At 42.9% G+C, this 23,982-nt stretch overlaps 1 protein-coding gene and 1 long non-coding RNA gene across 2 annotated transcripts in view; one reads left to right on the forward strand and one right to left on the reverse strand.

Moving 5' to 3' along the window:
* Positions 1-4,989: 4,989 nt before the first annotated feature.
* On the forward strand, positions 4,990-9,355 carry LOC140549591 (uncharacterized). The gene is made up of 5 exons (XR_011979008.1): positions 4,990-5,505; positions 5,608-5,923; positions 6,179-6,256; positions 6,338-6,395; positions 8,753-9,355. It is a non-coding gene; the product is annotated as an uncharacterized lncRNA (long non-coding RNA).
* An 11,284-nt stretch (positions 9,356-20,639) lies between these two features.
* The window catches only part of LOC140549555 (NLR family CARD domain-containing protein 3-like), a 262,555-nt gene continuing 259,212 nt past the window's right edge, over positions 20,640-23,982 (reverse strand). The window contains 2 exon segments of the mRNA XM_072673292.1: positions 20,640-21,378; positions 22,604-22,777. Of these exon segments, the coding sequence (XP_072529393.1) occupies positions 21,372-21,378; positions 22,604-22,777 (181 nt within the window). The 3' untranslated portion in view covers positions 20,640-21,371.

Consider the following 23,982-nt stretch of genomic DNA (forward strand, 5'->3'; position numbering starts at 1 on the left):
TTGAAAACAAATCATAAAAAAGCCAGACTGAAATTTGCCAAACACATGTTAACAAGCCCCAAAGCTTCTGGGAGAATGTCTTATGGACAGATGGAACTTATTTGCCAAGGCACATCAGCTCTATGTTCACAGACAGAAAAATGAAGCATATCAAGAAAAGAACAATGTCCTTACTGTCAAACTTGGAGGAGGCTCTGTTATGTTCTGGGGCTGCTTTGCTGCTTTTGGCACAGGGTGTCTTGAATCTGTGCAGGTTACAATGAAATCTCAAGACTATCAAATAATTCTAGAGAGAAATGTGTTGCCCAGTGTCAGAAAGCAAGTCAAAATACCTGCTGAGAGGTGCAGAAATCTCACTGACAGTTACAGGAATTGTTTGATTGCAGCAACTGCCTTAAAAGGTTGTGCAAAAAAATATTAAGTTAAGGGCACCATATTTTTTTGTCCAGGCCTATTTGATGAGTTTATTTTTTAAAAAATAATTCTGTTGAAGCATGGTTCAAAATCAATATTAGATTTTCATTTGTTCATTTTCATAGAATTTCTATTTATTATTACTTTTTTCAGATTCAAGTTATTTCTGTGACCATTGTGGGTTTTTCTTTCATTAACCGAGGGGTACCAACAATTCTGTCCACGTGTGTATATTATTATAGACACATTTGTCCTGTGTGTGTTTCTGTGTTCCTGTATCCACTTTCAGTTTTGTTTCTGTCCGGTAAGACTTTTAGTGCTTACACTGTAACAAAGTTGTGGTTTTATTGTGTGTGTACTTGTGTGTTTCTTCCTAAATAATTAGTGTCCTCCTGACAATAAGATATAAGGCTCTGGCAAAACACTGCTGTTTGTGTGAGATGATTTGTTTGGAATTTGCTAGGGTTCAGGGACAGTTTACATGACTGCAGTCTGCACTGCATGTTTCTATGTCGACTAATTGCATCAAAAAACTAAAAAAGCACCAAAAAGTGTACAGTGTCTTTACACGCTAAATAAGCTGATGATAAAATACTCACATTTTCGAGTCTTCCTTGTAAGACTTCCAGCCTCTACTCTATGCTGAGCTGCTAAATACCTGCACCTCGGAGAGGCAGACAATGCTGCCACCTGGCAGGTGGAAGGCTATAACACTGAAATGGGCAATGAAATATTTTTCATTTGAGTATTTCACATATACTAATGCAGTGACAAAATTAGAATATTGTGTTAAAAGATTATTTTCTTCATGATTTCATAATATAATACTAGTGTGTATACATACAGTTATGTACAAAAACATTTTAGGCCTCTAATCCTATTACTCCTATAAATCCAATAAACCACGTCTCTCAGCAATAGGACTTTATACTGTTGAAACTCCAGATCTCATCAGAACAGATGCAAATAAACATGAATCCAGTAAAAAGGAACAAGAGTTTTTCCTTCTGAAGAAAGTAGTGAGATCTTGTCGGTGAGCTAATCTGAAAAACAGAGCTTGGTTCCTCCAGGTTTCTCCTGGACGCCCCCCAGTCCAGCCAGCACAGCGTGGAGGATGTGTTCAACTCCATCCTCAACAGCAGCAGCAACAGCTCATCTGACATCTGATCCATGAGGAGAACTTTGGGGATGTTTTTGTTGATGTTTCTTTTATCTTGTTCTTATAATCTTCTATTATCTACAGCCTGAATTTCAGAATTGAGTACTAGACCCAGATTTAATTATTTATTTAAATGAAATGTTATTGTTTATGATAACACTAAGATTAGATTTCCTTTATTCATTTAAAAAAACAAGGCCATTTTATATGAAAGTCATACGTACGTCACATATGTACGTCACACATAGCTGTTGTCTGTCTCAGACTGAGCAGGATGTGGTTTGAGTCTAGGTGCAGAACCAGAAAGCAGAAAGACACAGGATGCACTTTATCTGCAACCTTTATAAACATTCTCAGGGTGCTTTGATGTCCATCAAGTACAATGATTCAGAGAACAGCAATCTTAACATCTGCATAAAAAACATCTATTCATCCATTCCTCTTATATAGCTGCTTTCTCATACAAGAGGCAGCTTTACAAACAATTATTTTAAAAAATGACTACATTAAGAGAAGCCACAGCACTAAATGCTCTACCACTCATAGAAAAGAGCTGCTGTGAGAAGATTATGTCCTGCCAGAGGATTTTAGAGACTTTAGAGATCTAAACCCCTGAACTTAATTGTTTTGCACAACACAACATGAACTGTGGCAAACGCTAAATGAACCCAGACAAAGATCATACACTGAATAACCATTATCATAACATTACCATTTATGAAACATGTGGATACCAGAGAAACATGTGAATAGGTGGGCCAACCCAGTTCTCGTATTTGTTGTTATTTGTATGTGTATTAAATCATCACGTCATGGGGTGGATATATTAGGCAGCAAGTAAACAATCAGTTTTTGAAGGGGTTGAAGCAGGAAAAATGGACAAGCGTAAGAATCTGAGACACTCTGACACTTTGGCACGAGGGGACCTGCACAATATTTGGCAGATAGTTTAAAGGCTGATTGGTGTATATCCTATATTCATTTGTTGCTCATTCAAAAAACAGGGATTACAATAGGAAACACATTTGAATGTACAGGTAATAATAACATACTGCCTTCCTATCTAAGGCTTCATTCCACAATGTGCCAACAATATTATTTTTGTTCACCTGTCTGTTTCCCCCGTCATTACTAGTGCTGTAGTGCAGTGCAGTGACCCGGTTCTGGATATGGGCTTATCAGAATTCTACCCTTCACAACATATTTGTACAAGATTGACCATTTAGAGAGTATGACCTTTTAGAAGGACAGTGTTTCAAACTCCAGGTTATCTGATTCTTTCATTCTTAAATTAATGATCTAAATATACTTATTAAAAAGTCATTTCACAAGCAGGAGTTTTTTAGCCATTACAAAAAAAAAAAAAAAAAAAAAAAAAAACAAAACAAAATGCCACTTCATTTTGGGGGCTCTGTAGATCAGACCTTCCGCTGTCCCAGAACTTCAATGTTCCTAAGTTTAGCCATGTAACTCCTCCACTGCGCTTTTTTCACTGGCTTTCTGTAGCAGAACATCAGATTAAACACATTGATGTTGTCCTACAAAGCCAAAGCTCAAAAGGTCATTTGTTTATTGTTGTGTTGTTTTTCCTTTTAGTGTGTATTGATTTAAAAGAGCTGTTGATGAAGCAAGTCATAAATAAAATGGATTGTGTGGCTGACATTTGCTGCTGTCATATAGTATAAGGAGAATGCCATTGGAGGACAATAATTCATAATTTATATTAGAATGGTTTCTTTTATTATTCTTATGTTATTAAATAGAAAGTTCCAGTGTAACAAAAAAATCACCAGTAAATATATTGTTCTCTCAGTACAGTTACATGCAGTCAGGTGGAGAAGGTGAACGAAGTAGGGAGGAAGGGAGCTACAGTGATTTAGAATCAGGCCCTGAAAGTAAACTGAAAGTAAATGTATTGGATATTGAGATCTGTGGATGGAGCTCGTCGAGATTAAAAGGCTTAAATCTAAAATGTGAGCATTGTATGACCACACATTTCTAACTTTATGTGTTAGAACTTTAGACTATTGTGTGTTAGGTATTAGGATTGTACTTTAGACTGTTCCTAGGGTGTGTTTGTACTTGTAGTTTGGTTCTCTTGGTCCGCTCCAAGCAGGAAATGACACATTATTACATTTTAGTCCTGGTTTACTTTGCGTTCATACTGACAGCTTTTGCAATCGGGTCGCGGGTCCGGCGTAATCCAGGCAATAACTGATCCCCAAAACCCATGAAGTGGCTCGGATGCCTTTATTATTGGTTTGGATACACCTGCAATGAATGGAAGTGAACGGGCGGCTTCTCTCAAATTAACTGCTGGATCTTATAAAATCAGATGATATTGGTTTTAGTATTAAACTCGTTGCTCGTTACTAAAGTTGCTCATGGCCGTTTGCTAAAGCTGGAAAACTTGCGATGCGCCCCAACTCACACACGCCTTCACTTTACTGATGAATACCGTTCTGATGGGGGCTAGTGGTGAAACACTGTGTGGTAGTGTGGTAGTGTGGTAGTGTGTGGTTTGAGACACAGCCCCGCTAAACGAAAGCGCCAGGCAGAAGGAGCGTGGGCAGGTCTCCGCGGAGAGTCCCTCGCAGTGAAGCGGGCATATGTGGACAGCATGGCGTTGATGTATCTGCGGTTGATACTTGGTTTATTTAGATGCTTTGGTTTGTATTGTGTTCATACTTCAAACCAGAACCAGATACCGTTTAGAACGAACCGAGACCCACCTCACCTGCTCAGGCGGTGCGCACTTGAGTGCACTCAGAGTGAAATGCAGTGGACCGCCAGCTTTGCCATTAGTTGGTCATTAGTTGACATCCTCTTACTATCAGGGATACTGGATTTAAAGGAGTTTATATAAATGATTCCTTACTCTGTTAAAAGATGCCAATGAGTTAATATGTTTACTTTAACCTTTACTTGTGTTGCTTTTTCAAAGAAACTAGTCTGTGTAGTATTACTTTAAAATAGCCTATAAGAGTAAACAATGATAGAATGTATAAAATGAAAGTATACATTTCAATTCAAATGAAGAATAACTTCCACAATTGATTGCCAAACAAGTCTTAATGAATAGAACAAATATATTTTAATGCAGTAATTTAGCTTTTGTCATATAATAAATTGCAGCTTGTTTAATTATTATTCAATTAAAGTTAAATAAATGTAGCATTTGTTGTAGATTAATGTATTTTAAAGACATTGTTAATCAAAATATGTTTTATTTGTAATCAACAGTTAAATATATGTGCTATGCCATAGTTTCCTAAATTACATTTAGTTGACGCTCTTATCCAGAGGTGGGCCAGTGTAGTGTTAGGAGTCTTGCCAAAGGACTCTTATTGTTGCACCACACCAATCTTTGATTTAAGAATGATTAATATTTATTAACAACATTCCATCATTGGTGAACCATTACAAATCGACATAGACATTTTTATTTTAAGTAAATTCAAAATGAAAATCTGTCTAATGGGAACTGTTGTAAACAGACACCATTATAAACCAGTAGGAAGCACTAAAAGCTGATAAAAAAATGGAAACCATTAGAAGAAACATAATTTAAACTACTGGAATACTCCTGGAATCTGAAGGGAAATATCAAATGCAAACAATTAAGCCAAATCTCATTACGGTCTATTACTTAGTGTAGTTTTACATTGTAGTTTTACTTAATGAACCTTTGTATTGTTTTTCAGCAGGATGATATTAATATTGTACAATATGTTATTATTTTCATCACATTTCTGGTATTAAGACGAAACCTTTATGTAACACACGTTAGATGGTGTGGGTACCCTTTTATGCTTTAATATTTAGTTGATTAGCATTATTGTTAATCATTTAATGACTATTTTTCTCTTTTCCTCTGTAATGTCTGAACAGGATATCCTGTCTTCTTGTGCTGTTGTCTTTTGTACACATTGGTATGTACATGTTTGTAACTGTACTCAGTGTCAGTGTTGCAGGCTAAAGTGTGTGATGAGACGATGTAGATGTTGGCCTTTTTAATTCTAACTTCTCTGCAGGTTTTTTTTTCGGGCGAATCTCAGACCATTGTTGCGTTTGTGGGAGACGATGCAGAACTTCCTTGCACCTTGCAGTATTCCAGACATGATCTGACACACTTTAAGTGGAGTGAGCGCAAAGGGGTAATATTTGAGCGAAATGAAAATGGGAACGAGGAGGTGATGTCACCATACAAGGGTCGAGTGTTTGTTCCAAAAGAGTCCTGCTCCCTGACCCTGCACGACATCAATAAAGATGATGAAAAGTGTTATCGACTAGAAACCACCAATGGCAAAACCTGGAAGCCACATCAAGTAGTGTGTCTGTCAGTGAAAGGTCAGACAGCCTATTTTCATATTTCATCCCTACTTCACATATCCTCACTGTCCAAAATTAAATGTTTGTCAATTTTTATAATTTTGGTAATGTGAGGTTTTATTCCTACAGTGAGCATATGTTCTTACATTATACTTCATAAAATTATTTTTTGAATAATCATTAAATTGGATAAAGCAGCATTATTTAGCCTTTTCTAGTTGTGAGTTTAAAATGAAGGTTCAGTGTGTGTGTGTGCACGTGTGTGTCTTACAGAGAAAGAGTCCAGACAAAACCCTAAACCAACCCTGAGACAAAGCAAACTGCTAAACTCTGTGGATCAGAACATTTCGTGTAAGTGTCAGTACATGTGAACTAGTTGTAACATTATATTTTATCTATACAGTCAAACAATAACATAACCTTGCTTTGCAGACTGGTGTATGGTTGGAATAACTGGAGTTGTGGTGATTACGCTGCTCATGAAAAATTGGTGGGTAAAGAGTACAACAGAAAAATAAAATGATTAATTTGCATTTAAAATAATTAATGTAATTTAATAAACAATAAAGTTATCAGATTAATAATGCTGACAGCACTAATATAAATACTGTAAATGTAAAATGTAGTGTAGCCTGTCTATTATGAGAAACCCTGCTTCTACTGATATTTGTTATCCCGATGCCCTCTGGGCTAAGACAAAAATACAAAGAGTATGAAAAAGAGAACTGATAAGGTTGTAAAGCCCTGAAAAATCTGAATCAGCTCCAAGGATACTGACATCAGTATAACGTGTCCTTACAGTTGAATATATTTCCCGCCATTTGCTCAACACCTCTGTTTTTTGGCACTTACAAACATATTTGAGCATAAGATTACAAATGGAAAGCCAGGTGTCGCCTGTAAATGAGGCCCCAGGGCACATGCACATTTGGTCGCCTCCTCAACACCACATAATAACACAAAATACAACAATAAAAATCAGACATAGCTAATAGCAAATGGTCATTTAAGTGCTGGAAAAAAAACTATATATCCAAATGTTTGTAGAAAAGCAAACACACACGGCTTGTCTAGTTCCAGTAGAGACGCACTGCCACGCGTGAGCTACAAGGGTATAAAGCCCCCCAGCATTTGGGCTGTGGAGCAGTGAAAGAACTGTGTTTTCTGGAATGATGGAGGAAGCTCCAGACGATACTTTTGGGATGGGTTGAGAAATTGGAGATAAGGTGGGGTGGTGATCATCCAACATACTGACCTCACTTGTCTGAATTCAATCAATTAAATCCTCACAGCAGTGCTCCTTCAAAATCTAGTAGAAAGTCTTCTTCTCTGGACAGTAGAGACAGTAACTCCAACAGAAGCAGGATCAGGATTTTTAATAAACTTGATTTCAGAAGAAACAGTGAATGAGCAGGTGTCCCAACACTTTTGTCCACATAGTGTATATAAAAAATATTTCTCAGCTTATGTGTAATACCGTTTTTTTTTCCTTTGCACACTTTTTTAAACCTTTCATAATGAAAATATGCAAAACTTGCATGCATGTGAGTGGTTATAGTGGACAGGAAAAGGTAGAGCATTACCTCTTTTTTTAGTCCTTACATATTCAATGGATATTTACATTTACATTTTAAGGCATTCAGCAGATGCTCTTATCCAGAGCTATATATATATATATATATATATATATATATATATATATATATATATATATATATATATATACATATTTGGCCAATAATCTGGGCTACATAACGGTAGAAGAATAAGAAAACACGTCATCATACAGCCAAATGTGTTAGGTGCTTTCTCATAAGACTTACTCTCATAAGACTTAAACATATGGTGCCAAAAGAATTAATTTAAGGGCTGGGGGCTGAGGATGCTTAAAGTGTGTTAGGTAGAGGTTATCAGCCGGTGTGGTTCATCATATTAGCTGCCCAAAAGTACAGTTTTTTCTTGTGAAATGTAGGGAGTAGAAGTAAAAAGTCTTAAGTCTCACCTCTACTTGCAACCTCTGAGAGTCAAATTTCCAACCAGAATTCTACGAGAACCTTGTTGATATTTATCAAAAGCATCTGGTCAAGGTACAACTTGTTAAGAGATGTTATCCACATTTTAGATCTGATGTATGCATGATTTTGAAAATTTTAATTGGTGCAACACTTTTTTATTCAACTTCATTCGTTCCTGTTGAATGTTTGTAAATGTCCCACCACAACTTTAGATCACAATGAAAAGTAAATCCTGGCCGATAAAGCCATTTAAAGAGCTGTTACTGTAAGTGAGCAGTCATAGTGTGTGTGACTGCATGAATGCTACGCCACTTTCATCCCTTCTTCTTCTACAATAATACTGAAACCTGGGGTGCATGTGGCCTGCACTAACTCCAATCCCATAACTCATACCTTGTTCTCACATTATTCATGATTCTCCTTTATTTTACTTTCTCTGACTATTATTTTATCTTACATGTAATTTATTTAATGTAACTAGACTTACTTTCACTTATTTCCTTTATTGCCACCAAGTGTCGACCAGAAGAGGATGGCGTCCCCTTTTGAGTCTTGCTTCCCACCAAGGTTTTTTTTTTCTTCCACTTTTGGCTCGCTCAAAAGAAGCTCAGACTCAAATCTTTGCAAAGTTTCTTTGTGACAACACCCACTGTGAAAATTGCTATATAATCAAAACTTTATTGAATGGAAGTTACAGAAACACTTGCTTATAGGAAACTAATAAAAAAATATGAATTGCTTCAAACAGGAGATTCTCCTTTACAATGATTTAGGAAAATATAGTGCACAAAGCATTATTGTGTCTGACTTTGTGTACTTTGTGTTTTATCAGGTGGTAGCTTGTATTGGCTTGTTGACAACAACTTGGATTGACCTCTGATATCAGGACTGACCTACAATTCTCTGCTTCTGTTGCTCAACAATGATATCACATATGTAGAACAACTGCAGTCTAATGTGTAAGTCTATTGTCTAATGTGACCTAGCAAGATGATGATGAACTGATGTTAAAAACTCCACTGTACATGAGATATGAAGATATGGATTAAGTTGAACTTTTATTTGTAATCAGAGATGACACAGTTTACTGTTGCATACATTGGTACTTTCTTTCTACTTTTCTTTTTAAATGAAGGCTTTCATTATTTTAATGAATCGTGTCTTGTTTAGTTGTAATGTTTAGAGTACTGTTTATTTTTCACTTTCACATTTTCACATGTTTTTTTTCTATGTTTAGACATTTTGGTTTGACAAAGGTGAGTGTGTTTTTGTGGGTGAACGTGTGTGTAGTTTGTTCAAAATAACATCCAAAGTGGTGCCGATTGAGGTGAGATATGTGTGAGATGGGCTTTGGACTGATACACATACTGTCTGTTCAGCAATCTGATGGCCTGGGTGAAGAAGCTGTCTTGGAATCGGCATGTTCTGGTCATAATGCTTCTGTACCTCTTTTAAAGATTGCCTTTTAAAAAGGTACTGTATATATTACTATAAAAGATCAAGCAGCTGAAAACCTGTGGTTTCATTGACTCTGGTAAGTGCACTGACTCATTATGGGTATAATAAATGCCAAGCTAAATAAATATATTATGTTGCCTTTAAGGATATCACAATTTTAAATTAAGAAAATCGGATTAAACTGTTTGTATTTTGGAACTATTTTTGGTTTTGTATCCTGTTTTACAACAGGCACAATTTCTACGTTAAAATATAAATTACAAAAAAAAAATCTTAACAACTATAACAACTATATTTATTAATTAACATAAAAAGAGTGGTGAACATAATAGAAAGAATACTGATATGCAGTGTGTTTCAAATGAGACCAATGCAGACATTTTGTTTGCTAAATATATATATATATATATGATATTTATGTGTGAAATTTAATTGGTTTATATTTTTTTGAACTCTTTGTTTTTAAAAGAAAACATCACCCTGACCTGGAACAACGTTAGAAAGTGTTGTGGAGGGGTAACCATATAAAATCATCTAGCACTCATCTGAAATCGGACCAAAGCACTTAATAATTCTCACCATTGAGTGTAGTGCTGTTTTAAAACAACTCAGTTGGGTTCATTTTACAGAACATTAGCTTGTCTGCCCTGAAAATGCCATTGAAAACAATATCATAAGCTGAAAAGAAAAAATATTCAGTATTGGAAAGAATTGTGTGAAAGTCAGATTGAGTGTGTGTGACTGTGTAAGGAGATCAAATTATTTCTATTCAAAACAAAACTTTTTCTTTGTTTTGTGCTGTTCTAAACCTATGTGAAGAGTGTAAAAGATTGAATTTGACTAACAAAAATGTATTTATTGTTGGTGATTTGTTCATTCAGTATAATGTGGGTGAGAGGGTTTACACTCTTAGAGAATTTATTAAGCTATCCCTAAGTAGTTTAGCAATGCACCCCTAATATTTTAATTCATAGGTGTTGAATTACCAGGGGGAACTAGTTAAGGGAACTGTCATGATCTGCTGGGACTGACGTCAATGAGGGTGAACACTCGCAGGGGATGGATCAGTTTATTAAACAAAAAACAGGGCAGAACACAAGATAAAGCACCAAAACACTAGAACCAATACTACAATAGGGCTATCTTCCCTAAATACAGGCGATACCTTGAGCCCGTACTTGTGCTAACAACCGTAACTAAAGCTTCGAGCACGAAGCTAAGTGAGTTAAGCTCACGCACATGAACAAGCCCCTACAGATCCTTTACAGTACACTCCGTCCTTAGATAAGAGAGTCCGAACGGTTCGGCAGATACACAGGATTCCCTAGGCTAAGGAGGTTGGCCTCTATTCCCAAAGGCCGTTGATGAGCCCAACGGATCCAGTTTGAACTATGGCACACAAGATCCAACACTGAGTCAACCTGAGTTAAATAGAGTTAAGTCTCGGCACTGGCTGCTGGCGCTAGCCCTCCTTAAATACATCAGCCACAGGTGGAACGTATTAACAAAGTGTGAACATAAACACACCAACCCAACCGTGAATCGTGAACATAACATGAACGTAGACTTCAACATAAGAGTCATTTTAACCTAAAAGTCCGTAGTAAAACATGACATGACCGTGACTGATAGACTTGAAGTCTCATGAACTCCTGTGTGCCATGGCACAAGACCATTCCTGCCCCGGGGCGGGCGTGGCGACACAGACGTGACAGGAACATTAAAGAGAGTGAGAGATAGAGAGAGAGCTCACTATTGTGGCTGTTTTCCACCCCTCAGAACAAGAGACTGGAATCTATGCCACAAACCCAAGCTAAAACACAGGTTTACTGTAATGGGGTGCTCACTTACAGCGGGGTTTGAACCCAGGCCGCCGTGTTGGCGGGCCGGCGCGCTACTGAGTGAGCTACCACTATCACGTGACCAACGGGCCCAAGTGCAGAGTCTTTCAATCTTAGAGCAGGTAAAATGGAAATGAAAAACAAAGCCTCTCGGGACTCGAACCCAGGCCGCCGCGTCACAAGACTGACGCTCTGCCGCTTCACCAAAGCGGCAGTTATCGAAGCGGCTAACAAAAGAAACTTTAAAAAGGATGGGTTTAATAACAAAGGACGCCAGGGGAGAACTGGCTACCTCTTTAACTCTAGAGGGAAAAACAACTTAAGGGCAAAAAGGATCTCCCAAAAGAAACAAGAAAACTGAAAAGTTACAGGGAAGACAGACACCTGCCTTCCTCTGTAACACGAGTGTATGTGTGCAAACACACACACACACACACACACAGAGACACACACACCAGGGAAGACAGACACTCCTGCCTTCCTCTGGTACACGAGTGTATGTGTGCTACACGCACACACACACAGACACCGGGAGACAGACTCGGGAGGGACACACACGAAGGAGAGTGACACACACTCAGCCTTCCACTCGAGAAAATACAGGCACACAGACTACCAGAGTCAAAAGATCCAGCAGTGGGGCAACTGGATCTGTGTGCCTATATAGCCTACTGCCCAGGTGTAGGGAATTGGGCTCGATTACTGGCTGGGGTGACTCGGGGCCTCCCCCTGGTGGCAGGAGGAGGCCTTGCCCTAGAGCCACCCCTTACAGGACCCCCCCCCGAGGGGCGGCACCCGACGTCCCCAACCCAGCAGCACGGTCCCGACGAAACGCCCGGATGAGCTCGGGGTCCAGAATGTGGCGGGAGGGCACCCAGGACCGCTCCTCCGGGCCATAACCCTCCCAGTCCACTAGATACTGGAGGCCGCCGCGGATCCGACGGACATCCAGAAGACGCCTGACAGTGTAGGCCGGCGCACCGCCAACCGTACGCGGGCCCGGCGGATCGGCGGGCCCCACGGAACACAAGACTGGCTTGAGGCGGGACACGTGGAAGGTGGGGTTCACACGCATCGAAGGGGGAAGGGCAAGGCGGTAGGCAACGGGGTTGACCCGGCGAAGGATCTTGAACGGTCCGACGTACCGAGGCGTCAACTTGCGGGGAGCACCACGCAAGGGCAGATCCTTAGCCGAAAGCCAAACCCGTTGCCCAGGACGATAGGTCGGAGCTGGTCTTCGCCTCCTGTCCGCATAGCGCTTCTGAGCAGCTACTGCAGACAGGAGGGACCTGCGGGCTTTCTGCCAGGTTCTCCGACAGCGCCTGACCATCTGTTCCGCCGACTGGACCCCAGTTCCTGCCTCCTGTCCTGGGAACATGGGCGGAGCGTACCCGTATTGGCACTCAAAGGGTGACATTCCCAGAGACGAGTGCCAGAGGGTGTTGTGTGCGTACTCCGCCCAAATCAGTTGGTCAGACCAGGTAGAAGGTGAGGAGGAGGCCAGACAGCGGAGGGTGCGCTCTAGGTCTTGATTGACCCTCTCTGTCTGGCCGTTAGACTGGGGGTGGAAGCCAGATGTGAGGCTGGCCTCCGCCCCCAACAGTCGGCAAAATGCACCCCAGAACCGGCTGGTGAATTGGGGCCCACGGTCTGACACAATGTCAGAGGGGAGTCCGTGAACCCGAACCACCTGGTTGAGTACTAGATCCGCTGTCTCCTTAGCTGATGGCAGCTTTGGAAGCGCCACAAAGCAGCCAGCCTTGGAGAATCTGTCCACAATGACTAGAATCACAGTGTTGCCTCGTGATCGGGGCAACCCTGTGATAAAGTCAAGGGCCAGGTGGGACCAAGGACGCGTGGGGACAGCCAGAGGGAGCAGCAGACCAGTTGGCCTGGTTCTGGGATCTTTGCACTGAGAGCACACCAAACAGGAAGCTACATGAGCACGCACGTCTCCTTCCATGCCGGGCCACCAGAATCGCCGGCGCAGAAGCTCGAGCGTGCGTGTAGTCCCTGGGTGTGCTGCCTGGGAGGACGCATGGCCCCACTGAAGCACCCGTTCCCTTACAGGCCTGGGTACATAAAGTCGATCCGGGGGGCCACCACCCGGATCAGGTTCAGTGAGGTGGGCCTGTTTGACCGCGTCCTCTAGTCCCCATCGGATGGGCGCCACAATCCGGTCTTCGGGGACTATAGTCGTGGGTGTGCTTGATAGAGGAGGGGGCTCCCACTGGCGAGAGAGAGCATCGGGCTTGGTGTTCTTCGAGCCCGGTCGGAACGATAACACAAAATCGAACCGAGTGAAGAACAATCCCCACCTGGCCTGGCGCGGATTAAGACGTTTGGCCTGTTGGATGTAGGCCAAATTCTTGTGATCCGTCCAGACCAGAAAGGGATGTTTTGCTCCCTCAAGCCAGTGTCTCCACTCCTCTAATGCAAGCTTGACCGCCAATAATTCGCGGTCACCCACATCATAATTCCGTTCAGCCGGGGAAAGGCGGTGGGAGAAGTAGGCGCAGGGGTGCAGCTTTTGGCCTGGACCAGACCGCTGGGAGAGTACTGCACCCACGCCTACCTCAGAGGCGTCCACCTCCACGATGAACGGAAGTTCCGGGTCGGGCAACTGGAGAACAGGGGCCGTGGTCAACAGGCGCCTTAGAGTGTCAAACGCTTCCTGGGCCTCCGTGGTCCAAACAAACCTCCCTGACGTCTTCCTCGTCAAAGCGGTCAGAGGGGTTGCCACGGAGCCAAAATTCCTCACAAACCTTCGGAAGAAGTTGGCAAAACCCAGAAAGCGCTGGACAAGGCGCAAAGAGGTTGGCCTGGGCCAGTTTTCCACGGCCTTGATTTTGGCCGGGTCCATGCGCAGGGTGTTGTGGGACACCACAAAGCCCAAAAAGGAGATCGACTGCGCATGGAACTGTGATTTCTCCAGTTTGATGAACAGGTGGTTCTCCAGGAGCAACTGGAGAACCCGCCGGACGTGGGCGACGTGTTCGTCTACGGTCTTACTATAGATGAGAATGTCATCCAAATAGACGAACACGTACCTGTCCAAAGCCTCCCGGAGGACCTCGTTAATATACCGTTGGAAGACGGCGGGCGCATTCATCAAACCGAATGGCATGACGAGGTTCTCGTAATGCCCAGACGGGGTGATGAACGCCGTCTTCCACTCATCACCCTCTTTGACCCTGACCAGGTTGTAGGCACTGCGCAGGTCCAGCTTGGTGAAGATGGAGGCCTGCTGCAGTGCCTCAAAGGCTGAGGTCATGAGGGGTAATGGGTACCGGTCTTTTATTGTTATTTTATTGAGGCCTCTGTAGTCTATACAGGGCCTCAAGCCCCCATCCTTCTTCCCCACGAAGAAGAAGCCGGCCCCAGCCGGGGAAGTGGATGGCCGGATAAACCCTAAGGCCAAGGCCTCCTGGACGTAGTCCTCCATTGCCTGTCGCTCTGGTGCTGACAAAGAAAACAGCCTACCCCTAGGGGGGGCAGTGCCGGGTAGGAGGTCGATGGCGATGTCAAAGGGTCTGTGGGGGGGCAGCAGCTGGGCCTGCCGTTTACTAAACACCTCCCGAAGGTCCCAGTACTCCTTTGGGACTCGTGAGGGGTCGAAACCTTCGGGATTGGTGTCAGTACCCACAGTAACCCTAGGGGTCTTGAGGCATGAGGACCGACAAACTGGCCCCCATGCCAAGACAGACCGGGACAGCCAGTCCACGTGGGGGTTATGACGCTGGAGCCAAGGGAAACCCAGCACCAACTGCAAGTCAGGAGCGCTGATAATGAAGAACACTATCTGCTCGGTATGAGGACCAACTCGCAGCGTGAGAGGGTGGGTTTGGTGGGACACCACCCCAGGCTCCAGTGACCGACCGTCTATGGCCGCTATGGGCATGGGCTCCCTCAAGGGGACCAGTGGCAGGGCCAACTTTCTGGCGAGGCCGGCATCTAGAAAGTTCCCTGCCGCTCCCGAATCCAAAAAGGCAGGTAGGCGGACCTCAACCAACCCTGACACTAGCGTGGCATTGAGGAACACCCCCTGGGCCCGAGGGAGAATCGGCAAGTCCGTCAGTGGTCTCCCCTCACCTGACGGACGTTGGCATTTCCCCAAGAGTTCTGGGCAAGCAGCACGGAGGTGCCCAGAGATCCCGCAGTAGAGGCACCTGCCTTCGCGCATGCGCGCCTCACGCTCCTGCCGTGGCAGACGAGTGTGTCCCAGCCGCATGGATAGGGCCCTACTGCTGGGGGGCCCCCGAAGAGAGCCTAAGACAGCAGGTGGGCCCTAAGGAGCTCGGGGGGCTCTGGCACCCCGCGCCCTACGCCTCTCCTTGAGGCGGTTATCTATTTTTTGGGCCAGCTCAATGAGCCGATCAAGGGAGGTGGGGGGGTCACGGTAGGCCAGCTCATCCTTGAGCTCCTCACTGAGACCATGTAGGAAGGCTGAAACGAGCTCACTGGCATTCCATCCACTTTCCGCCGATAGCGTGCGGAATTCAATGGCATAATCAGCCACCGACCTTTCTCCCTGACGTAGGTGCAGGAGGCGGGACCCTGCCTCTTCTGCACGGAGCGGAAGGTCGAAAGTTTGCGACAGCGCAGCCGCAAAGCGGGCCACAGAGGCACATACATGGGGTTGATACTCCCACACCGGGGTGGCCCAGGCTAATGCCCTACCGGTGAGGAGAGAGATGATGTATGCCACCTTAGCACGCTCGGATGGAAAGTGGGATGGTTGCAGCTCAAAAGCCAGTGAACATTGAAGGAGGAACCCTCTACATCCTCCTGGTCCACCAGCATAGCGCTCTGGGGCTGGAAGAGGGGGCTCAGCACTAGAAACCACAGCTGCTTGGGCAGCGGTAGCCTCCTCCTGGGGAAAGACAGGAGTGTGCTGGCTAGTGTGTTGAGTCACTAGATTTGTCAGACCCTGCAGCTGAGAAAGAATCTGCTGCAGGGCCTGCTCATGTCTCCCCACAGTCCCCCCCTGACTTGCTAGAGCGACTTTTACCTGCTCTAGATCGAATGTCTCTGCTGGGTCCATGTCTTGGCTGGATCTTTCTGTAATGGGGTGCTCACTTACAGCGGGGTTTGAACCCAGGCCGCCGTGTTGGCGGGCCGGCGCGCTACTGAGTGAGCTACCACTATCACGTGACCAACGGGCCCAAGTGCAGAGTCTTTCAATCTTAGAGCAGGTAAAATGGAAATGAAAAACAAAGCCTCTCGGGACTCGAACCCAGGCCGCCGCGTCACAAGACTGACGCTCTGCCGCTTCACCAAAGCGGCAGTTATCGAAGCGGCTAACAAAAGAAACTTTAAAAAGGATGGGTTTAATAACAAAGGACGCCAGGGGAGAACTGGCTACCTCTTTAACTCTAGAGGGAAAAACAACTTAAGGGCAAAAAGGATCTCCCAAAAGAAACAAGAAAACTGAAAAGTTACAGGGAAGACAGACACCTGCCTTCCTCTGTAACACGAGTGTATGTGTGCAAACACACACACACACACACACACAGAGACACACACACCAGGGAAGACAGACACTCCTGCCTTCCTCTGGTACACGAGTGTATGTGTGCTACACGCACACACACACAGACACCGGGAGACAGACTCGGGAGGGACACACACGAAGGAGAGTGACACACACTCAGCCTTCCACTCGAGAAAATACAGGCACACAGACTACCAGAGTCAAAAGATCCAGCAGTGGGGCAACTGGATCTGTGTGCCTATATAGCCTACTGCCCAGGTGTAGGGAATTGGGCTCGATTACTGGCTGGGGTGACTCGGGGCCTCCCCCTGGTGGCAGGAGGAGGCCTTGCCCTAGAGCCACCCCTTACATTTACACTAACAAACTTTATATTCAGTCACTGCCTTTCTCCACTGCATGTTAAAAAAGTAATGCATGTAGAAAATAATCAGCCAATCAGAACAAAGCTCATTTATCATATACAGCTTTTGAAAATGCAGTGACAGAAACAACCTGTTTATTCCTAATGAGAGGTGGGGAAACAATCATGGGAAAATACATTTTGACTATATTTCGAATATTAAATAAGTGGAGGTCAGGAAAAATGTTAAAAGTACCCTGTAGTGAAGGCTGTTATAATCCAGATGATGGAAATATAATCCTGACATGGGCTAATTAATAAACATCCATGCAAAGTACAAACCGGATTCCAAAAAAGTTGGGACACTAAACAAATTGTGAATAAAAACTGAATGCAGTGATGTGGAGATGGCAAATGTCAATATTTTATTCGTAATAGAACATAGATGACAGATCAAAAGTTTAATCTGAGTAAATGTAACATTTTAAGGGAAAAATATGTTGTTTCAAAATTTCATGGCGTCAACAAATCCCAAAAAAGTTGGGACAAGGCCATTTTTACCACTGTGTGGCATCCCCCCTTCTTCTTACAACACTCAACAGACGTCTGGGGACAGAGGAGACCAGTTTCTCAAGTTTAGAAATAGGAATGCTCTCCCATTCATGTCTAAAACAGGCCTCTAACTGTTCCATCGTCTTGGGCCTTCTTTGTTGCACCTTCCTCTTTATGATGCTCTAAATGTTCTCTATAGGTGAAAGATCTGGACTGCAGGCTGGCCATTTCAGTACCCGGATCCTCCTCCTACGTAGCCATGATGTTGTGATTGCTGCAGAATGTGGTCTTGTTGAAAAATGCAGGGTCTTCCCTGAAAGAGATGACGTCTAGATAGGAGCAGATGTTGTTCTAGAACCTGAACATAGTTCTCTGCATTAATGGTGCCTTTCCAGACATGCAAGCTGCCCATACCATCAGTGATGCAGGCTTCTGAACGGAGCGCTGATAACAACTTGGGTTATCCTTGTCCTCTCTGGTCCGGATGACATGGTGTCCCAGTGTCCCATAAAGAACTTCAAATCGTGACTCATCTGACCACAGAACAGTCTTCCATTTTGCCACACTCCATTTTAAAAGTCCCCTGGCCCAGTGCAAACGTCTGAGCTTGTGGAGCTTGCATAGAAATGGCTTCCTCTTTGCACTGTAGAGTTTCAGCTGGCAACGGCGGATGGCACGGTGGATTGAGTTCACTGGCAATGATTTCTGGAAGTATTCCTGAGCCCATTCTGTTATTTCCTTGACAGTGGCATTCCTGGTGCAGTGATGTTTAAGGGCCCGGAGATCACGAGCATCCAGTAGAATTTTACGGCCTTGACCCTTACGCACAGCGATTGTTCCAGATTCTCTGAATCTTTTGATGATGTTAAGCACGGTTGATGATGATAACTTAAAAGTATTTGCTATTTTACGCTGGGTTACACCATTCTGGTATTGCTGCACTATCTTTCTGCGCAACAATGGTGGAATTGGTGATCCTCTTACCATCTTGGCTTCAGAGAGACACTGACACTCTGACAATCATGTTGTCAATTGACCTAATTAGTGTTAATTGGTCTTACAGCTGTTCGTTATATGCTCAATTTGCTTTTTCCAGCCACTTATTGCTACTTGTCCCAACTTTTTTGGGATTTGTTGACACTGTGAAATTTTGAATCAACATATTTCTCCTTTAAAATGTTACATTTACTCAGATTAAACTTTTGATCTATCATCTATGTTCTATTACAAATAAAATATTGACATTTGCCATCTCCACATCATTGCATTCAGTTTTTATTCACAATATTTGTTTAGTGTCCCAACTTTTTTGGAATCCGGTTTGTACAAATACATCACTGGAATATAGATGAAGGGAATAGACATGTTTCCATGGTTATGGTATACATATTTCCAGTTGTCTCAGTCCAGTTCTTATTTCGCTTCACTCTGTACTAAATGAAAATAAAGGCTTCTGAATGTATACATGTGGCACATATTCCATGGTTACATTATGCCATTGGCATTCATGGGTACACTACTCACATTATATCATTGTACTGTGTACAAGTTCAGAGAGCTATCCATTTCACTGTGGAACAAACTTCCTCGCTTGTTGTCTTCAAACGCCGACTAAAGACCCATCTCTTCCGAGAGTACTTGGGCAAAGTGTAGTGTTCAGTATTATGGCCTCCTTATTGACTTGTGTTTAGTAGTGTCTAAGCTTAGAGGGGTCTTTGAATTCTAGTCTATTCAAACTAGCTTAGGGGATTCTTAAGGAAACACTGAAGCACTTTTGTAAGCCACTTTGGATAAGATGTAAATGTAAATGTAATTACACCATAAAACCTCAGCAGCCAAAACTGAAGGAAGTCAGATTGAAATGAATCAGGGCAGAACAGTGTGCTGGGACCAAAGAATGGAAATAAAAGGCTCTAACGCCTTTCTGCCAAAACTCAGGATGAAGGCAGGGACTTTAACATCTTTACTCTAGTGCTCTTCCTGCTGATTTATTACAGCATTGAGTGAAACCTCTACCCCTGGGCCTGGGATGTGCAAAGGTCTTCCTTACAAGCTAATATAACGAAGCTAATATTAGAATGTCCATATATGCATATTAGCTGATACACAAATCTTCAGAGGTCTTTTCCCAGCCCTGTAGCAGTGATAGCACTAAGCTGTATCATACTGTGGAGCTCCAGTGGAGAAGAACACTGCTCTAGTAGTTCTAGTAGTATGTTACACACTCTGACCACTGGAGGAAGACACATCAACACATCCGCTCCCAGAAACACACAGTAAATTCCTCCTTCCAGCAGTTCTCTCATAGCCAACACAAGAGCCACACTAGCAGCCCACCCAGCCGTCTGAGCGCTGTGTTCTAGTACTGAAAGAGCTGAAAAGTTATTTGCATGCACATTATATTTTAAACATTACATTTTGAGTAAATTTTTTCATAGCTTCCTATTTGTAACACAGCCCCCAGGACCACCATCTGATTTCAAGAAGCATATTGAGTTTTAATGTCAGTCAGCTAGACTGAGGAAAGCTTTGGGAAATCATTACCTCCAGCTTCCACACCAGTTAATCTTCTAGGTCTCTGTTTCTCTACAGTCATAGACAACACCCCAGCTTCCAACACAACCAATTGACCTCCAAGAATACCAAGAAAAATATCCCGTCTTGGATATGAAGTTTGGTGAGAACTGGTTTGAGAAACACTGTTCTAGCATGTATTCAAGGCAATCAATCCTTAACTTTCTGCAAGTAGCCGACCAGTCCAATGAGCTGGATCAGACAAAGACCTCTAGGAGATTTAGGAGATTGTTACAGGATTTAGGTAAATTATTACATAGTTAATCAGTCCATTTGCATGAACAGGCCTGAGTCGTCCTCTTTCCCCCAGAATAGAGCAGCACTTTCACCAGATGTTCAGCTTCATTCAGCCAAACTCACTCAAGCACAACACACACAGCACTGCACTGAATCTGCAGCTAAACACACTCTCTACCAACACTGATAATGAGCATTCATTCCAATAAAAGAACACACAGTGTCCAAAATGAAGCTTTATTTCAGCAGAGCAAAAGCACAGGTACAGCAACAGGACACTGACCAGAGGAAAGACTCAAATATCAGCACTGTGTAGAATTTACACTCTATTGGAGATGCATGTGAAAGCAGCTCTATGATCAATTCTAGCTTGGAGCTGCTAGCCTTTTTTGCAATAACCTGTAAATAATATTGTTATTGCTTTTTAAATTCTTATTTATATTGTGTATATAGTGTAAATGATTTATCTACATTTTTTGTCTTGCTATCCCTTTCTGCTGTGACACAGAATTTCCCCACTGTGGGACTAATAAAGGACTATCTTATCTTATCTTATCTTAGCCTTCACACACACTCTTTCTAAAGCTGATCATCCACATTGCCGTGGGAGACAACTTTTCCTATAGTGCTGTGCTGTGGGTTACGGATTATAAAAGTGTACTAAACTGTATGTGTAGATTCAGAGCTCTCTAAACCAGATTCCACAGTTTAGACCACAGCCCTGATTTAGAGCAAGAGTCTGAAAATGCTGCTCTACCTCTCTCTGACTTTCAGTAGGCCTTCAAGAGGCCTTCTGTGCTTCTACACTAATGTTCAACCACAGCAGAGTGTGTGTGTGTGTGAGTGTGTATGTGTGTGATGACAGCAGTTTGACTGATAGGATACTGAAGAGTGCCGTCATGAAGTGATGCCAGAAGGTGAACTCAGTTTTGACCAATAGGAGCAGGTCAGGTATTCAGATGCTGCAAAACACAAAACAGGATAGAATTATCAGACATGAAAACACACTCATCACAGTCAGTACTCAGACCACACACACACACACACACACACACACACACACAGTATCTGAATGGTAAAACTTCCACAAGCAGAAGAAATCCTATGAAATCCTCTAAATATAAAACTCTGTCTGACTGAAACACTCTGAGCACAATTCCACACACAAGGTGTTTTAGAGCAGCTTCATCAAACAAACTACAGCTTAAACCTGTAAAACCACACCTTCACATATCACACACTTCACACCTCACACACACTGTAGGGGTGGGCACTCTGGGCCATTCTGTGGTCAAGTTCTTAAAAAACAATGAGTCAGTTACCCAAAATGAAAAAGAACAGTCTGTGATGGATCACACTGTAATTTAATTCTAATGAGATCCATGTTCTTTCCTCTGTGGTAAATTAAGTGTCTGATTAAAACTATATTAAAATGATACCATTTGTTAATCAGACTAAAGGCTTACTGGAATGCAGACTGCCCTCTCTACACAGAGTCACACTAATGAGCCTTAAAGAGAGAGAGATTCTCACTGGACTGAGGAAAGGGTGTGAAGTTCATCCTGGGTTGAAAAGTTAAGCAGGTTTGACTGAAGCGAACACAACATTCCCAGTGACTGTGAACCACCGTAAACCTCCCAGTTTCACACAGCTCTGTTTTTACTGTAGCACAGTTTGAACAATCAGCTGCTCCTAAACATCACTAAAACACCTCCTTCCTTTTAAACAGGAGGTTCTTGGCCTTAGCTAGAAGCAGTGGTAACTTAGCAACACCACCTCACCATGAACTCAGTTATAACTTCAAACACTGTTTCAGTTTGATCAAAGGCAGAGCAGCATTAATCTGTGGATACTGAGTAGTATTCAACTAGTCTACTAAACACAGTATTTACTTAACGAGTACTCACTCCTATACGTAGCATGCACACACACCTAGAGACATACACATGTTATAATGCAGTGTACAAAGTGACCATACAAACAGTACCACCCCCCCCCCCCCCCCCATCTGTATTAACTATATTTACTCCTCATTCAGATCTCTAGATGATTCACACACAACAGTCTGTAGAGATCAGTGGATGAGTTTGGGATCTGCACTGAACAATGAATCTACCCTAAAACACTGTAAATGACCATAAGCTGTGTGTGTGTGTGTGTGTGTGTGTGTGTAATTCAGTAACTCACTACAGTGTCTCCAGTTTAAAGTGTGGATTCTTCTGTAGATCAGAGAGCAGCTTCACTCCTGACTCTCCTGGTTTATTGGAGATCAGATCCAGCTCTCTCAGGTGGGAGGGGTTTGATTTCTGAGCTGAAACCAGAGCAGCACAGCCTTCTTCTGTAATACTGCAGTGAGCCAGTCTGAGAGAAGGAGCAAAAAGTACAACAGATGAGTGTACAGTTATAACCACACTCTAGGAGTGTAAAGAAAACAGATTTACAGTTTTACAATCACTAACATCCTTTAGTCCAATCTATCGGCACATTTTCTGAACTCTAAACACATTTAGCTCATCATCCGTCTGTTGTAGACTCTACCTCTCACACAGTTCACATTGTTTTCACACAAGATGCAGTAAATGAACCTGTTTCTATAATACTGTTTCTATCATTTTCTGTACACACAAGCTCACCCAACACCCAAACTCTGGATATTTCTTGTCTCATGCACAAATGCTTGCACACAGAAATAAACCTAATGTTCAAAATCTCAACTATTTAGTAAGTAGATTTATTTATACTGAACTTTTCACAGACACGAGTCACAAAGTGCTTTAAACTGTGAAAACATTAAGGAGCGTACGCACACGTGTTCAATCAGATTCTGAAAGTGTCAACAGTGTGAGTCACAATTGCTGATACAGGTGAAACAAGCCTACTGAATAGACTATCAATTGAACACAACTCAGAAAGAGTGAGAGGTCAGTGATATCAGTGTGTACAAGTAAGTGTAGATTTACTGTACAGTTACACTACATACTAGCATACATACTATACTGTACGTAAAGCAGCAGTCTGTCTATTCTCACTGTGTGTTTAGAAAATTATAGAATTAGAAGCCATGGAGAGGCTCAATGAATGAGGTCAGTTTTACAAACAGGCAAAAGAGAAGCTACATAATTAGTCAGAGTACCATTGTAGATGTACTTAGCCAGCATGGTGGCAATGTTACCATCAACAGCTATGGGGTTCTCACCACCACATCACATTAGTGCCCTACAACCCGTAACATCTCCTAACGTTTCTGGAAGGTCTACAGGATGCTTCACTTGAACTTGAGCAAGGGGATCCTGAGTGAGCAGAGCTTCCTGTGTTTGATGTCATTTGGGCCAAAGTGAGCTTTCACCATGGTTCAAGAGCACGTAAGTGGTTTATGAATAGCCACCTTTTCATAAATCTGTGCCTTCCACCATATTCTGCCTTCCTAAACCCAATAGATGAATTCTTCTCAGCATGGCGGTGGAAGGTTTATGTCTGACACTCTTATACCTGAGGAGATCGACTTCAGTGGATAGATGCAGCATGTGATGACAAAGAGTAGATTCCTCTCAAGGTTCGATTTGACA

This window comes from Salminus brasiliensis, chromosome 2 (genome assembly GCF_030463535.1).
Source record: "Salminus brasiliensis chromosome 2, fSalBra1.hap2, whole genome shotgun sequence".
NCBI lineage: Eukaryota > Metazoa > Chordata > Actinopteri > Characiformes > Bryconidae > Salminus > Salminus brasiliensis.